Source organism: Hipposideros armiger, unplaced genomic scaffold (genome assembly GCF_001890085.2).
Source record: "Hipposideros armiger isolate ML-2016 unplaced genomic scaffold, ASM189008v1 scaffold_530, whole genome shotgun sequence".
NCBI lineage: Eukaryota > Metazoa > Chordata > Mammalia > Chiroptera > Hipposideridae > Hipposideros > Hipposideros armiger.
The window spans coordinates 1,263,438-1,280,977 of record NW_017731880.1 but is presented as its reverse complement, the minus strand read 5'-3'; the positions used below and the strand labels follow the sequence as shown (position 1 = coordinate 1,280,977).

General features: G+C 59.9%; 1 protein-coding gene across 2 annotated transcripts; it reads right to left on the bottom strand.

Moving 5' to 3' along the window:
• Window positions 1–7,227: 7,227 nt before the first annotated feature.
• Window positions 7,228–17,137, bottom strand: MAPK8IP2 (mitogen-activated protein kinase 8 interacting protein 2). 2 transcript variants are annotated; one of them, XM_019668595.1, is made up of 12 exons: window positions 16,811–17,131; window positions 15,724–15,829; window positions 14,133–14,384; window positions 13,952–14,045; window positions 12,662–13,864; window positions 12,298–12,373; window positions 12,004–12,176; window positions 11,822–11,931; window positions 11,213–11,317; window positions 11,025–11,095; window positions 8,253–8,351; window positions 7,228–7,878 (listed from the first exon to the last, which is right to left on the bottom strand). In XM_019668595.1, exons 1-12 carry the CDS (start codon window positions 16,873–16,875, stop codon window positions 7,806–7,808), a joined length of 2,427 nt encoding a protein of 808 aa, XP_019524140.1. In that variant the 5' UTR covers window positions 16,876–17,131; the 3' UTR covers window positions 7,228–7,805. The 2 variants fall into 2 exon arrangements, with proteins under 2 accessions (XP_019524140.1, XP_019524142.1); XM_019668597.1 differs by lacking the exon at window positions 7,228–7,878 and having other exon boundaries at window positions 8,316–8,402; window positions 16,811–17,137.
• Between the last annotated feature and the right edge of the window lie 403 nt (window positions 17,138–17,540).

Below are 17,540 nucleotides of genomic sequence, written 5' to 3'. Positions count from 1 at the left end.
TGAAGAACAAAAGGATAGCAACTTGTCTGTTCCCCTTCCCCCAATTCCCCAGCACTGTTCCCATCCCCCCAATTCCCCAATAAAAACAAACAAACAAACAAAAAAACATGTCAGGTTTGGGTCCATCTCAGCTCAGAAATCTGCAGGCTCAGGATCAAGTCCAGACTCCTGCAGCGGCTGCCATGCCCTCACCCCGAGGCCTGCCTGTCCCCTTGTCATGCCCTCTGCAGAGAGGACCTCCCGACTGCCTGCCCACATCCGCACAGCCATACTAGGGCCTTCTGAGGTCCCCACGTGTGCTCCCAGGGCACAGGCAGACCCCGCTGCTCTGTCCGCGTTGGTTAAGGAGAGTGCCATGTGGGTGCTCCAGGCCCCAAAGTGGGGGTCTGTCCTCTAGGCAGACCAACCATCCCCTTCCTCACCAGCAGGCCCTGCCTTTTCAGTGGGTCAGTGGCCAGTCAGTCCAGTGATTGGTCCAGGAGTGCCATGTGACCAAGAGTCCTTGTTAGTGGATGGTTAGAACAGTGTGATGGGGCCCCTGGGCCCTCGGGCTTCTGTGAGGCTGGGTCCATGGCATCCCTGGGCCTGACCAGACATCGTGCAGTGGCTGCAGCTTCTCCGGCCGTCTGCCTCCAGAGCTTGCAGTATGAGGAAGCAAATGCTGCTGTTTAAGCTGCTGGCGGTGGGTCATCTGTTCTTTGCAGCGGAAAGCAGTCCTCCTGGGACAGGGCATGTGTTGGCATGTGTGCGCGTGCAGGTGGGCTGAGTGAGCCTGTGCTGCCAGTGCTGAGGCCCCTCTGTGTTCTCCATGTGACTCCCATCACTTCTAGTCTGGTTTGGGGACTTCACTGACTATGCCCCAAGTCCCATAGGGTGATGGTTCCCTTGAGGACCCCTGCAGCCACTGATGTGGGTCCCACGTGGGCTGGGCATACCCACCCCCTCCCCCAGGCAGCCTACAGCTTCTCTCCACTGAGGCCACAGTCACATCGGGCGGGGTGCATTGGTTTCAGGGTAAGGACAGAGGACCTGAGGCAGGTGCACATCTGTGTGGGATCCGAGAGAGACGCTTCCGCAGGCCCCCCCCCCCCACCACTGCAGGCACCTTCAGGTCTGCGGCCCCACCTGCAGAGCAAGCGTCAGTCACTTCCTTAGTTCTGAGGGCACAGGTCACCAGAGGGCCCCACCCCTGCTCCATGGTGCTCACCGTCCAGCGAAGGACAGGAGACCACCCCTGGGTCTCAGACACGCATGGACTTTCAATGATAGAGCTGGCACCTCGTGGGTGGGGCATGTGGACGTTGCCTAGGGAGGAACATGAGAGGACCAAGGGGTGCTGCCAGCGGTCCCCACCTTGATGGGGGGAGAGGGGGAGCATGGTGCAGACGTGTGTATGAAGCAAGCAAGCTGCACGCTTCAGCTGTGTGCACTTTATGATGGCATGTGCGTATCTCATACTTCAGCGGAGATAAAAACTTAACTGGTGAATGCCACAGAGGAACAGTCCTTGTCTCTGCAAGAGCACAATCTTGGAGGGGGACGCAGGGGAGACCAGGCAGTGAGCTTCTCTGCCGCCTGACATTCTGTCCCCTGAGTTCAAACCCACCGTCTGCCTGTAAGGGTCCTCCCTCCCACCCTTCCGTTCCCTTTGGCTTTGCAACAATGCTTTTGGGAGTGGAAAGGCCCGTTTTTCATTTTAGCTGCTTTAGTGCAATGCACGACCCTCATACAGGCATCGGAGAGTGCAAACATCCCTGCACGCATGCACACACTCCTGTCATGCCCGAAATGCTGTCCCCAGGGTCCCTGCACTCCACTTCCTCCTCTGCTACTGTTGATTTAAAACAGCCGCTTGCCTGTCTGTGAGCCTGACCTCATCCATCCTTCACCTGCCTGGCAGGTGGAAGGAGCCGAGTGTGCTGGGGACGGACAGCAAACCAACAGAACAGTGCCGTGGTTCCCCTCAGCGGGTCAGGAAGAAAGCCGGGTGACCCGCAGGCAGAAGGGCAGCCGCCCAGGAGCAAGGGGAGCCCCCGTGCTCACTCCTGTGCTCGCCTATCCCCCAAGTGACCAGAAGGGGGAGCAAAAGGGACGTTTCCGTGGAAAATTTAAACCAGCCTCTTCTTTGAATGTTTTTAATTACCAAAGTAAGGTGAGCTTGCTGGAACGCCCCAGGCAAGGTCTGTGCCCTCCGTCCCGGGTAGGCCACGCCCCTAGCGTGTGCGTTTCACTCAAGTCTAATCTCATCCGTTTCTGGCATCCTGGACACTGCCTTTAGGATGCCAGGTGAGTCCTGTCACCTTCTTGACCCCAAACCAGGTGAAGGGGCAGGAGCACCGGAGGGGGGGGGGGCGTTTATTTATGCTGTTCAGCCTCCTCCTTTGTGTGAAGACCCCTCCTCAGGGTGGTCACTGCCATGGGGCCCTAGGCATGATCCCCCTGCAGCACAAACCTCATCCTCTTTGGCAGCCCCCCAAGAGAGGAGGGAGAGCTGAGCCCTTCTCCTCTGGCATCTCAGGAGAAGGGACCCAAGAGGGAGAGGGGCTGGGGGGTTCATCTGAGCCGACAGACGATGGGGCCCTGGAGGGAGGGAGCAGGTGCCGGTGGCCGGCCCAGGATTCCACAGCAAGAGTGGGAACACTTCCCAAGGAGGGGCGGCTGCATCAGACAATGGCATCCAGAGCCTGCCCTCCCCAGAGAGCCCCTAGTTTCTTGCTGGGGAGTAGCAGCCCTCCAGCCTGGAGGGACTGTCAGTCCAGCTGCCTCCCTCCACCCAGAAGTGCATTTCCGGGGGGGTGGGGACCCACTGAGTGGGGAGGGGTCAGTTCATCTGCCCACAGCAGAACTGGGCTGCCCGCTCGTCACAGAGGTGGCCACTTGCCCTCTCATCTCCTTCGTCTTGCCTTCTTTCCCACCTGGAAGACCCCAACAGCCTCCCAATAAGTCCCCTTTTGGTTAAGTTACTCAGAGTCACTTTCTGTGGGTTGGCTGTGACAACAGAATGATAACTAACACAGAAGAGCATTATGTACTAATCCCCATGCTCCCAATCCCAGCAAATGTGGGCTAGCAGCAAGAGGAATGAGACATGGTGCCTGCCAACCAGGGGACAGATGCTGTCACAGGTCATGTGCTGAGTCCTTGGGGTGCAGGATGAGGCACTGATTCCTGGAGACATGAGGCAGAGCCCCGGGGGTCCACCTGTGTTCACCCTGCCACCCCCTCGGGGATGTGTCCTGATGGAGGGGCCACATGACCGCCTCCCTCTCCGTTGCCACCTCAAACTGGACAAGTCACCTGGATTGAGACACTTCTCTGTGTGAGTTGGACAGTCCAGTCCCTCACTGGGGGGTCCCTGAGGGAGGACAGGGCGAAGGCCTGCCAGCTGGTGGGGCTGAGACAGCTGACTCTGCCGCCCCCCCGCCCCACCACCAGAGGTTTCATGACCCTCAGCTGACGAGTAAGAGCAACGCTGCAGACACTGGGGGTGGTTGGCCTCCTCTCCAGGTAAATCTCATGCAGGTCGTCCCAGAGTACAGGCTGTGCAGACGAAGGCTGCCGCATTGGGGGCCCATGGGCCAGTGAGTGGGTTCCTACAGGGGTTTTGCACCAGGCCCCTATGTGCCAGGGGCTGGCCACTTCTGTCTGCTCCAGCTTTGCCCAAAGGAAATAAGAAATGAAATCAAAATTGCTCTTTTGTTATCAACCCAAATAATAGCCGATACAGCTTTTAGTGCTGAGTGCTCTGATCCTCTCAGGGAGGGCATCACTCACATGTGCTCGCAGTTGGCTTTGGCTTATGCGAGGCAGGCTGTATGCTGGGTTTTATGCCAATCCATAAAACAGGACCCCAGGGGGCAGGAGGCACATTCCTGGAGAGACCTCATGCGGGGCATCAACTCCTGTTCCACCCACACGCCTCACACCTGCAAACCAGCCACAGCCCCAAAGGGTAAGAACCTGGAACACAGCTCTGCTGGGAGCGAGGCAGTTGGGCCTCCACTTGGAGGGTCCACTTTGAGAAGGGGCTGTTACCAGGATCCCCGGTCACAGGTTTTGTTACCTGTGCCTCTTTCGACGACGTCAGAACCACCGCTCCATTTTAAAGGCTCAGCAGTGGGACCGTCTTCCCACCATGGCCGCAGCTGCTGGGCCTCCGAGAGGGCACGCTTCTTCACCTGTTTCCCGAGTGCATGTGTTCATTTCACCTTATTAACTGTATTTTCAGATCTATGTTTTGTATTGTAAAGTGATCGAGGCGTTAAAATCCATCCCTGTGATTATGAGTTTGTCCTTGTTCTTGACACTCAAACATTTTGAATCGTGTCTTTGTTGGTCTGTAGCCTCAGAGCAAGAGGCCCGTGTGCTGAGACCGTCGTCATCGCACCTGCCATTTCTTAACGGCGACTTGGCTTTACTCTCTTTGCCTTGAATTCCTCCTTGATCCCCCAACCCCCCTCTGCCCTCCAGCAGAACAAAATAAAACCCATATATATAGAAAGGAGGCTGGAAAAAAACTCACCAGGACATCAGCAATAATTCTTTGAATTGAAAAGATGTAAGGATTTTCTTCTTCCATTTTCTGCAATTTCCAAAATTTCTATAGTGACCGTGTACTACCCTTTATCATGGAAAAGCAATACTTAACAAAATAAAATGGAGAAATTAGACTTTGTGTGGTGCTTATAAAAATGGTGCCGAGTACAAATCGGGTGCAGCTCTGCTCTCGGCCTGTCTGATGGCTGAGCTCCTCCAGTCTCCTGACAACCATACGAGATGGCTGCTTTTGCTGTGGCCAAAATAATTTTTTTTGTTTGCATTTAACTAATATATCTTTACTTTTTAGTTCCAGTTTTCCTGTGGCTGTTTCTACTCGCATTTGGGGTCTCTAATAAGCGACATGTAATACTTGAAAGGAGACATGCTCAGTCCCAGCCCAGCGACAGCGGCGGTGAGCCTCCGCTGTTCTGGTCCAGCCCTCGGCACGCTCCACGTAGCACAGCTCTGCAGAATGATTTTCCTGTAACATCACAAATGTTTTCTGTATTATTACTAAATGTTAGTAAACTCACTTTTTTCATATGTGCCCAATATTTCAATTAGGTAAATACACCTTAATTTAGTTAACCCAACTGGTCAAAGTGTCGATTATTTTTGTGTTTTCAGTATTCTGAAAAACACTGCGTAGAAAGCTTTTGTTTAGGATGCCACCTGAGCTCGCCTTCCAGAAGCCAGTCCTGGCCGTGGAGGCCGGCTCATGTGCCAGGTGCCGCACAGCTCTGGGAGGACCAGGCACGGGGCCCCCAGCCACGGCCTCTGCTGGGGGCAGGCAGGAGCCACCTCACCCGCCTCCAGGTCCCCAGTGCCCAGGACAGGAGGTGCCCATAGGAAGCTCAGAGGTTCCGAGGGCAGAAATGGGGCAGGGGGAGTAGAGGCCAGAGAGGCAGGGACAAGCCAGGCTGAGGGTCAGCAGGGAGCCAGGACAGTTGAAGTGGTGGCCTGTTCGGGTTTGTTTAAAAGCCCTGGTCTGGCAGCAGGCGCATCTGGATTCAGACACAGGTGGAGGCAAGGAGACCAGAGGAGGCTGTCGGGTCCAGGAGGAAAGTGAAGGTGGTTTGATCCAGGCAGAGTTGGGGTGACAGGGTAAGGGTCAAGGTGACAGCGGGGGTGTGTGCAGGGTAACTCCAGGACTCCGGCTCAGGTGACTGGGACAAATGTAAAACGCACAACACAGACAAATCGGGGCAGGTGTGGGCAAGGCTCATGAGTTTGTAGGATCTGACAGTTTAGGCCCCAGCACCTCAGAACCCTTGTTGTGTATACGGGGTCATCGTATTTACAGAGCTCTGCAAAGTGCCAGCCAGGAACTGGCCAAGGGAATGCCCTGGAGGTCAGCTGGGCTGGCGAGCTGGGGCACAGCACACGGCTGAGCCCTGTCTGCTCAGAGGCAGAACACCAGACCCTGGGCACAGGGAAGTCCCAGGCAAGGAGGACCCAGGACTGAGCCTTCGTGGGTCTGGAGCTCAGTTGTGCCTGGTAAGCAGTCGCTGGAGACGGGGAGGCAGGTAGGGCCCTTTCCCGCACCTGCCCAGCAGGAAAAGGGCCCTACCTAGAGGGAGCTGTTTCAGATGAAGGATGCCCACGCATGTCTAACAGCTGTCCTAAAGGGCCAGGTGGGAGGGAAAGCTGGCCAGGCCAGAAAAGTGGGGAGACAAGTTGGAGGGAGCTGCCGACCCCAACAGGGGCTGGGGGGCTGAGACATGGTTGGTACCCCCAAGATGGACAACGGTGGGCATGGGAATTCCCACCTCAGAGCAGGGTGAGCGTGGGTGGGGGGCAGGTCCCCACGGTGGGGCAGTCATGGGGTCTGAGAACCATGCCCCTGAGCCCAGATGCGGAGGGGGTGCACGTTTCAAACACACGCGTCCCAGGGTGCTCTTTACAACTTAAATTGGTCAGAAACTTTCCCTCTCAGACGGTCTGCTTGCCGTTCTGGTGTGTGGTTAACAAGCTGCTTTCCACTGGGCGACTGCTCTGGGCGCTAAAGGGCTGGGTCACTTATGGACTCAAGACTGGGACTGGATTTGTTTGGTGGCTGCCCTTACTTTGAGTCTGGGTGTGTAATTTTTATAGACAGAAGTTTCAAATTTTTATGTAATGAACTTGTCCATTCTCTGCTCGCTGTCACTTCGTAACTTCCACCTGTTTGTCATCCTGCTGTTGCCCTAGTCCCAGGTTCAGGGGGAGGGACCCCGGCCACCTTCAGGAGGGCACTGACCACCACTGCCCTCAGCCCCTGACCATGGGGGTTCATGGGAGGTGAGGGGCCAGGAAGCCCTTTGTCTGCAATCACCCAGGGCCATAGTGGAAAATGCTCGCCTCTTTTCTTCTGGAGCTCCGTGAATTTTTTAAATGCCAACTTTAATAAAGATCTAAGCAGATTGACCTGTGCCCTGTCCCTGTGCACACACACTCATGACACACACTTACAGCGTCTCCCCAGCCCGGTGCTCCAGTGAGAGTGGAAGGCAAATGCCTTGTGTGGCCGGCATCTTCTCTGGCTAATTAAGGCTGTTTGGGGAGAAGCCCCAGGGAGCCCCGGCATGAGTTCGGAGTGCACTGGTCAGCGGAACTGCTCGCGAACACATCAGCGGGGTCTTGGTGCCCACTGCCATGGCAGCACCTGGGCCCCTGGCTGCGTATCTGTGCCCCCAGAAACACACAGGGTCACACCAAGCAGAGAGTTTATTCAGGTGCTGGACTGCGGGGAGTTTGCAGTGGCAAAGCAGAGGCTGGTGTGGCAGGGCGCGGGGCGGGCCTCCTCCGAGCAAAGTCTGGGGCTTGTGGGGAGCTTCAGGAACCGCTAGTGTCCACAAGGCTCCTCTGGGGAACCCTCCCTGCTTCCCCCTGAGCTCCGTGTGGGGCGCTGTGGGGTCCCTCTCTGTCCCTGTGGCCAAGGATGGGGTGGCCCCTTGAGATTCACTATAAAAATTAAAATTCCTTTTAAATCACAGGGGAGGGGCAGGAAGGGGCCACCTGGAAGCCTGATGTCACCAGTTACCCAGAGCCGGGCCTTCCCCCACACCCCCTCCCAGCTCTGACCCCAAAATAAAGAGCAGAGGGCAGAGTTTGCAGGCACGGAGGGGTGGACAGACACAGAGAAGGGTCAGAGGGAAGCAGCCCTGCAGAGCAGGGGGGAGCCCTAGACAGCAGGTCCCACGTGCCCCCAATCCAGTCCTTGCCAAAGCCGCGTGGCCTGAGACACCCCAGCCCCAGCTGTGCCCGGAGTGGGAGCACAGTGGCGGCTACTCCAGGTAGATGTCCTCTGTGGGGCAGGCGTACTCCAGGTGCTCCTGGTAGTACTCCAGGAAGGCGCGGCTGCAGGAGAGAGCGGGGCCCCCGGCACTCAGGGCCTGCGTCCTTGTCCTCGTCCCTCCCACCCCTGTACTTGGCCTGCCCAGCACCCCCCAGCTGTCCTTTTCCGTATTCTCTGGCCTCAAGGCCCCATTCCCACCCCGACCCCACACCTGTGCAAAGTGTCTGTGTCCTTTCCACCCCCCGCTCCTGCCTCACGTTTCCAGCCACCATCTGGCTGCTCGCCAACCTGCCCTCTGGCTTCTGCCCAAAGTGTCCTTCCCACTCCTGTCCCCAGTGCCCCAACCTCACGCCCCAGCCATCTTCCCAGCCCCACTCACCCCTGGCCCTGCCTGCAGCTGCACCCCTCCCAGCCTAACCCCTTGAACCGCACTCACCCCACACTCTGGGCCACAGGCCGCATGGACTCCTGGGACACGAAGACGTGGCAGGCGAAGCGGCTGAGCAGGGGGTGTTTAGTGATGAATCCGAAATAGCTGCAGGGGAGTCGGGCGTAGGGCATCAGGGCCACACCTCAGCCCTGTGATCTGGAGCAGACGCAGGGACAGAGGGCTTGGGGAACAGTGGGGACAGATGTGTGGGTCCCACGACTTAAAGATTCAAAGGTGCCTTTTTGGGTCCAGTCCAAACACCACGCTAGGCCCCTATGAGGGGCTAGGTATGCTCCTTCGTCCAAGACAGGCTGTCCAGTGGCACCTCCCTCCCCGAGCCTGGACCACGGACCACAGACCACAGCAAGGCCCCTCCCCTGCCTTGTGTCTCAGCTGTCACACCTTGCTTGTGTCAGCTGACACCATGAGCCTGCTCAGCGGCATCTGTTTTCAGAGCTCTACTGCGGCCCCTGATCTGGGAAACCCTTTTTCTGCAGAAGAACCTGGCTCTGTCACTCGCCTGTAACTGCCTGACTCTGCTTCTGGTATGCCTTTCCCAAATCCGCCTTTCTCCTCATCCAAGACGCCGTGAAAGTGACTCTCCAGGCAGTCCCACATTGTGGGACTCAAGACCCCCCAGCAGTGACCAATGCGATCCACGGTGATCGCCTGGGGTTTTATGGTCCCTCCAGGTGGGAACCATTCACTGCCGGCACAACATGCTCGTGCTGTCTGTGGACATCAGAGCCTTGTCTCCATCGCCCCAGTCAAGTAATCACCTCCACAGTCACCACACTCAGATGCCGCTTACCAAGTGCCCAACCCTATCCTAAGGACCTCGTTAGTAACTCACAGAAGCCTCACAACAGCCAGGTGAGACGAGGCAATTAAGGCACAGAGGGGGTTGTTAATGTGCCCAAGGACACACAGCCAGTCTGTGGCAGCCTGTGATCTTAAAGGCCACCCTCCCACCTCATCCAACATTCCCGATCTTCCTACTTGACAATGAAACGCGGTACCAGCCACCCAGCTGTTTCCTTAGTGCCTCCTCCCCGTGAGGGACGGGATGCTCTGGAGTGACAAGTGGTCAGGGGTCCGGGCCAGCACAGCAGCATCTTGTCCCTCCCCCACCAACTTATTTTCACCTGGAACCACTCTGACCATCCTGCTCAAAGACCTGCACCTGGGTCACTGTCCAGCCTGCAGGCCTGAGCTTGTGGCGTCCAGTCCCCATCTTGAGAAATAAAGCTGTTCTGCTCCTGTCGGCAGTGCCACCGTCAGCCCATTGTCTGCATGGGCTGGGGCCACAGTGCAGGCCGGGCCTCGTGGTGCCAGAGCTGACTGCTATCTGACTGGGCCTGGGCACTCTATCCCAGCTCTCCATCCCTCAGTAGCATCTGAACAGTGGGTCCCGTCACACCAGCTCCGTCCTCACTGGTCAAGCAGCCAGCCTGAGCTCTGGCCTCCTGAGGGTCAACATGGCCCCCAGACAGCTTGTTCTCTGAACCACAAGTGTCCAAATCACACACACACTGGCCTCAACATGTTACCAGCCCCAGCACCGACAGCACTGTGTTCTTCCTGCATCCTGGAGGATCTACGTCCTCTCTGCAACCCCATCGCATCCTTTTGAGCCCCTTGATGGCCCTGTCTGTCTCTATGGTTACCTCCCCCTCTCTCCTTCCACCAGGACACTGGCAATCGGCGGGCAGGCGGCAGGCTGGGCAGGGTGCCTGGAGCCCCCACAGCTGCTGGGCACAATGCTGTCACTACCCCGCCCCGTTTGCTTCTGTCCCTTCTCACTTTGCCATTTCCCTCCTGGCCACAGTTATCTGCCTGCTCCCAACTGACACCTTCTCTCCAGATCTCTCTCCCACACTCCCGGTTCGTGGAGCAGAGGCCACTTAGATGTCACCTCATCTACAATTGAACGCTGCGTCTTCAGGCTGTCAGGACCTTCACTCCATGCTCCTTCTCTTGGTATATGGGTTTCTACCTGTCTATCATGCAGATGGCACACTATCCAGGCCAGCTCCTACCTCCAATCTACCTGCCTGTCCCACCTCCTAAATGCCTCCAGGACACGACACCTGGATGGCCTCAGCCGCTACCTGGGTCCATCCACTGTGCGCAGCAGCCAGAGCCAGCGTGTAAACCCGATTGTCACACACCAACCCCATCACCAATGGGATTAAGCTCCTTGGCACAGTCAGAGGGGACAGCTACCCCTAGTGTCCCTGCAGCCTCATCCCAGTGACTCCCCGAGACCCTCAGTTCTTCTCAACCACAGCGTGGGCAAAGCAGGCTTCCTGAAGAAAATCCACCCTGTCACCTACATGCCTTTTGAGGTGTGCAGACTGGATCCCAGAACCCCCGGTCTTGTAGGTGCTCACTGGAGTCCCATACAGACGTCTACCAGACCCCCACAGGTGCTTCTAGCACTCAGTTGTCTGTGTGTCTATCTGTCTTCCCCCAGGCCAGATAAGGGTCTGTGTGACGTGTCTCCTGAGCCCAGAGTAGGCACCACGTGGGTGTAGGTGGGTGCCCGCATGGTGGTAGGGACCCTCAGGCTGGTGGGGACCTCGGGATGGTGAGGACCCTCGGGGTGGTGGGGACTTCAGGGTGGTGGGGACCCTCAGGCTGGTGGGGACCTCAGGGTGGTGGGGACCCTCAGGCTGGTGGGGACCTCAGGGTGGTGGGGACCCTCAGGGTGGTGGGGAGACCCCAAGGGTGGTGGGGACCTCAGGCTGGTGAGGACCAGGAGGGTAAGGCTCTCACCAGCTGTTGCGAGGGTGGCAGCCGCAGAAGGAGATGTTTTTCATCTGGAAGAAGTGGCTGCAATGCTGGAACTAAAACAGAGGTGGGGATTAGACACAGGCTGCCGGCTACTCCGGCCACCCCTGCCCGATGTCCCCGAGTCGGACCCTCCCCAGATTCCCCTGTGCCTCCGGCCCCCACACCCCCACCTCGGGTCCACCACTTAGACTCAGCTTGACCCCCCGCAGAGAAATCTCAAGGTCACAGGAGGCAGGAGGACGGAGGTGGACGGTCAGTTTCCGGGCAGTGGCAATCTGGGGAAGAAGCCGGAGAAGAAGCGGGTCTCAGGGCCTACAGGGTCTTTCTCTCCCTTGGTGGGACATTTCAAGTAGTGTTTGAAGGCTCCTGGCACTGATTCTGGAACACGTGAGCCGGGGCCTGGCCATTCCTCAGTGTCAGACCTACTGATCACCCCATGCACTCAGCCTGCCTTGTTTTTCCCTCCAGTCCTCCAGCCAGGCCCGTGGCCTCCACCGCCCCCAACCTCCTCGCTGCCTGTCCCCATCAGCTGGTTCAGGGCTGTCCTGCTTCCTACTGAAGCACAGCACCAGCAGGTGGCTCCCGGGAAGGCTCTGTGAGGCTCGGTCTTGATTTTCAGACAAGAGGAGGATGGGTAAAGGGAAAGAGGGGCCCATGGGAAGGTGGAGCCCAAGGACCCCTGAGATGATGAGGGACAGCTTCGAGCTCTGCCCAGGCCCCTGAGTTGGGGTGGGGGTCTGCCCCCTGTGGAGGTCAGGAGTCCCCCCCTCCAGACTGACCTTCTGCATGGCTGCACAAAGGATGCCATTGCCCTGGTGACAGGGCACCTCCACGGAGCCCAGGAACTGCACGTCAAAACGCTCCACCCAGCAGGGCCCGCGCTTGCTCCCTGGAGGCACAAGGGGCTGTGTCAGGTGGGGGCACCTGGGGTGGCAGGGCGGCCCTGGACACGGGGCCTCACCCAGCAGGTCCTTGGTAGGGCCGGGCACCGCGTGTGCATAGAAGGCAGGGAAGACCCCACGCTCGCCGGTGCGCATGTTGAAGCCACGGGACCAGAGGTCGTCCCCCTCAGCCTCCACCAGCACCGGGTCGTCCACGTCCAGCTCCAGCTCATCAGGATGACGGGGGATGAACCTGAGGTCACGGCACAGGTGGGAGGTCAGGGGCCACGCAGGACCGGCTGGGCTGTGTCCCCCATCGTCCCATAGTGTCTACACTGAGGCTGGGGTCTCTGACAATGAGGGGCAGACTGTACCTGAAGACGGCCCGGTGGGTCTGCTCCCGCTCCTCCCCGTTGACCAGGCAGGAGAAAAGGCCAAAGGACTCAGTACCTGAGACAGATGGGGGGACAGAGACTCAGAGGGGCAGGAAAGTGCTGGAAGGCCTGGCCAAGCCCCCTCCCCTCCAGTGTGCGGTGGGTTGTCCTGAGTCAGGGAGGGAGACACAGCAGCCCCCAACCCCTGACAGCCTGCTGGGTGTGTGAGGAAAGCCCCCGGCCTTTTCCTGGGTATAATAGGGCAGTGCCCAGCCCTGGCCACCCCCGGACCCTTAGGCTGCCCTGGGTACTCTGGGGACTCAGTGGGAGGTGGGGCCACCCCCTCCCCCAACCTCCCACTCACTGGAGGACCGAGATGTGCTGTTGACAAAGACGTTGAGGAACTTCTTGGAGAAAGTGAGGTCGGGGCTGTCCGGGGAGGCGCCCTCCAGGCCCTGACCGCCACCCAGCAGCGCAGCCCCCGCCTCGTCCTCGCTGGCCTCGCCACCACTGTCCTCCTCGCTGCCATCGCCCAGGCCGGCGCAGCGCCGCAGGCTCACCAGCTCCAGCTGCGTGTGCTCGTCCACCACCAGCGTGTACTTGACGGCGTCGTACACCAGGGAGGCGTCCAGCGACGCCGCCGGGCCCGAGCCCCTGCCCCCCGGGATGCCCGCCTTGTCCTCAGCATCCTCCTCGTCTTCGTCGTCTTCATCTTCGTCCTCCTCCTCAGAGCAGGCGGCGGAACAGGCGCGGCCAGGACGGGCGGCGCGGCCCGGGGCGGCCCACAGCGGCGTGATGGTGTCGCGAGTGGGGTTGCTGAGGAAGAGGCAGGGCCCGGGCTGTGCGGGGCCCGGCCGGGGCGCGGGGGGCGCAGGGGGTGGCGACCCGCACAGCGTCTCCATGTCCACTAGCTCCACGCCGCCCGGGCCCGCTGGCTCAGGGCCTCCACCGGCCGGGGACACGGGCTCCCCAGAAGGACGCTGCGAGGGAGACAGACACTGGCCGGGGCAGCGGATGGGCGAGGAGCCCTCGGAGATCATGCGGCTGACGAGGTTGCTGAGCAGCCAGGGCGAGTCGGCGTCCTCGCTCAGGTCCGGCTCCGACTCCGAGCCCGACTCGTACTCACTGTTGGTGTCGTCGGGGCCCACGGGCAGGAAGGCAGGGCGGCGCGGCGGCTCGCAGGCGGGCTCCGGCTCCGGCTCCGGCTCCGAGGCCGGCGACGAGGCCTCCTCGATGGAGTTGGTGAGGTGCGAGGAGCGGCCGCTGCTGCTGCTCAGCTCCAGCTCCGTCTCTGAGATGGACGAAATCATGCGCCCCAGGCGCGCGGCCCCCACGTCCTCCGAGTCTGAGCCCGGCGACGACAGCTCCTGGCTGCTGCGCCGGCCCCCGCGGCCCCTGCTGGAGCCGCTCCCCAGGTCGGCTTCGATGCCTGGGTCAGAGGAGGGCGAGGCCCCACCAGGCACCGGGGGCCCTGCAGGCCGGTTCCCTTCGCAGTCGCAGCCTCGGCCCACAGGCGACTGTGCCCTGCCCGGGCCGCCATCCGCAGGCAGGAAGGGGGCGGGGGGCTCTGCAGAGCAGGGAGGGGGGTGCATCAGCAAGCCCATCCTCCTTCCTCCTACCCCCCTCAATGCCTGTGCCCCCATTACCGGCTTACCTCTGAGGGGCTCCTGGTGGGGTGAGCACAGCACCGTCTCCTGCCAGGAGGCTGGAGGCTCTGGGGCAAAGCCTCCATTATTGTTCAGGGAGTCCTGCCGGGACGGGCAAGAGAGCTGCGCTAAGGAAGCGCTCCAGTTCTCAGGCCAGAGCCACAGGCTGCCGTGCGTTTGGGTGCTCACCTGGGCTCCCAGTGCAGTCAGGTGGAGCGTGGTGGGCCGGGGCTTGTGGGGCTCCAGGGAGGGGGAGGGGATCAGGGGCTCCAGGGACTGAGAGCAGGGGCCTCCGCCCCCCTCGCCCTGCCCACCCCCCTCCTCTTCCTCCTCCTCCTCCTCGTCCTCTTCATTGTCATCGATCATCTCAAACTCTTGGAGGTCATCCTGGAAGGAGCAGATGGGATGCAGCTGCTCCGAGCGCCCCAGGGAGAGGCCGTCCTACAAGAAAGTGGGGACAGGGCAGAGCTGGGTGAGAGTGTGGCAGTGACTTGGAGTCCCAGGTGTCAGGAGAGGGAAAGGCAGGGAGCCATAGTCAAGGGAGGGAAACCTCCAGGTCACTCTGCTCCCCATCAGAGCTGTTTGGGGTTTTTTTTTGTTTTTTAAATCTACTTAAGATACATAAGGATCACTCCAGTTCTTGGTAAGAGCCCAAACTCCTAAGCCTGGGTGACAGAGATTCTCAGAGTGGCCCCAACCCAGCTGCCAGCCTCACCTCACCCCTAAACCCCATCACATTTGACACCAGCACTCTTTCTTTCAGTTTAACGCAACTCACAACCCCTGGACAGTGTTTGGTCTGTTTCCCCCACCAAGCTGCGAGCCCTGCCAGGGCAGAGCGTCCGTCCATACCGAGCACTGGTGTGCCCACCCTAGAACAAGACCTTCCAGTGGCAGACGCTTAGTAAATATCGCACGATGAATGAAGGAAGAGACAGCAGGCACCAGATTCACCAAGCTTGCACAACCTCAGGGCCTCCCACACAGTTAATCCCCTCAGGGCAATTCCTCTCCTCCGTTCCCTCCCACCTTGCTTGCTCCTCTGCCCAGCTCCTACTCGTCCTCCCTAAGGGCAGGTCGTGTGCCTTTCCCACTGGAAAGTTTCCCTGATGGCCCGCTCAGCTGGGCTCCCTTCCCCCTCATTGCACCTGTGTCCTCGGTTGAAATCCAGCCCTAGACACTCAGGCAGCCATTGCCTCTTACATGTCTTTCTCCCCTACTAGGGCTATAAGCTCCTGAGAACAGGGGCCACCTGTCCTGTTCTCCTCCCAAGCACCTGGAAGCCCCTGGCACTTGCCACGTGGCAATTGCTCAGAAGTGTTCTTGAATGAATGGGAACAGAAACATGGAGAGACAGAGGAGGAGAAGCAGAGATGGGGCAGAAAAGGTTTCAGGGGTGGAGACATGAGGCAGAGCGATGCAAGTGGAGACAGGGCTGGGAAGGAGACGAGGTGACATGAAAACTGGAAGGGGTTACATCTTTCTGGGAAGTGATCTGAGGACAGAGGGCACCCAAAGCATAGGCACACCTCTGCTCCCCCAAGCTAGCCTACTAATGGGGGTCAAGCAAGACTGCTGGGGAAAGCCCTCAGTGGAGGGCCTACAGTCTATTAGGAACAGAGAGGTTTGCTATCCAGGAAGACCCCAGGCCAAGAGGCCATGGGGGAGGGGGCAACCAGAGGGTTTCTTGTTTCAAGGCTGAGCTCAGATCCACCCTAAAGCCCCAAGTGAATGCTAAACAGAGCCTGTGAGAGGGCTCTGTGCCCCAAGCCCTCCCCACCTTCTCGCAGTGGTCCGAGTCATAGCTGAGGCCCAGGCCACAGTCGTCGGTGATCTCAGACAGGTCTTCATCATCAAATTCTTCCAGACTTATGTCCTGGGGAGGCCTGGAGAGGAGACCAGGTCAGAGAGCAAGGACAGGGCTCCAGAGAGAGCCAGCAACCTTGGATGCCCTGCCTGGGAGCTGGTCTTAGGAGGGGCAAAGGGAGATCCAGCTACTAGGCCCCATGGTCTCCACAGCCTCCAACCCAAGACCTGCATCCTGCCATCATTGTGAACCCAAAGCTCTTTCTCCAGTGGATTCCCCCCCAAATTGGAGTTATGAACAGCCAGAGGGGTTGCTTGTCCCCTCAACCCTCCTCCCAGTCCTCCTCTGGCAAAGCCAGCAAGCAGCCTCTTTTGCCTCCATGCTACCTCCAGGCCCCTCTGGGTCACAGCCTCAGCCTCAGGGGAGTCAGGCTGAGCAGAGCAGGGGGGAGGGGGAGCTGAAGCTGCAGCAGCGGGGGAGGGGGGAGTCGAGCCTGTTCTGGGAGCAGTCTGGCCACTTTGTCTCCCCTCTCCAGCTAAGGCAGGCCTACACCCAGAGGTGCAGCCCTGTCCCCACCACAGTCCCTTCCCCCAGGGTTCCAGGTTGACTCCAAGTCTCCCTCCCTGAGCCCTACAGGCCAGGCCTCCACGGAGGAGAGGCCCAACAAGGCCAAAAGGACACTGCCAAGCACAGGGCGTGTGCTCAACGTCCTGCCCCGGCAGGGGGCCCTCCGAGGCTAGGCCCAGGACCTCCACCCTTGAAGGGTCAGCTTGCTCAAGCTGGGTGCGGCACTAGATCCCAGCGGGAAATGGGGGGAGGGGGCTATCACTGGGGCTGGAGGAGAATAAGGAAACGACAAAAACGGAGAGGCCCTGAACAGAGAGGTGGGGGATGGGGAGCAGGCGTCAGAGGCCTCAGGACCAGGGAGATGCCTGGGGCTTGGGCCCCCAAAAGCGATGGGGGTGGGGCGGCAAGGCGGGTTGGAGGAGTCTGGAGACCGGGTCAGGTTGGGGGCTGCAGGAAGGGAAGGGCCTGCCAGCCGGGGGTGCCCAGCGCGTACCTGCAGCCCGGCGGCGACAGCGAGTGGAAGGTGGAGAGAGAAAACATCTCCGCGCGGTCCGCCATCTTCTCCGGGGAGAGGCCGCCGGCTCGGCGGGGGAGGGGCAGAGCCTCGGCCCCGCGTCCGCGTCCGCCGTCGCCCCCCCCTCGGTCCCCGGCCCTCCCCAGTTCACCTCGTGACACGCCCTGCGACACCCCGCCCGCCGACACACCTCGACACCCTGCAGGACACCGCGGCAGCGAGCGGGACGCCGCAGGGGGAGGGGAGGAGGGGAGGCGGATCCGGGAGGGATGGGACAGGGGAGGGGACAGGGGAGGGGACAGGGGAGGGAGCGGGGCCTGCGGGGAAGCTGGTTGGAGGAGAGAAGATGGTTTGACTGAGAGGCTCCGGTTGGGGCAGGATCGGGTGCGTGGTTTGGTTTGGGGGGGCAGGTGAAAAGCGGATAGGCGCGGGTGGGGGATCAGGTTCGTGTACAAGAGGGTTTGCGGGTGAGGACAGATAAGAGTGACAGCCTCAACGAGGAACCTGCGGTGGGGAAGTGGGAGGAAGGCAGCGGCCTGGGTTCGCAGACCTCTGGTTAACTGGGGTTTTGGGGGGAGGGGCTTGTGGAGGGGTGGGTGCGGCCCAAGGAGCTGCACTGACGTTACAAGGAATCAGAAGGCTTAGGGTCTCAAGCCTCGGTTCGGGGTGACTCAGGCCGAGTCTGGGCAGTGCGTGGAAAGAGGCTGGA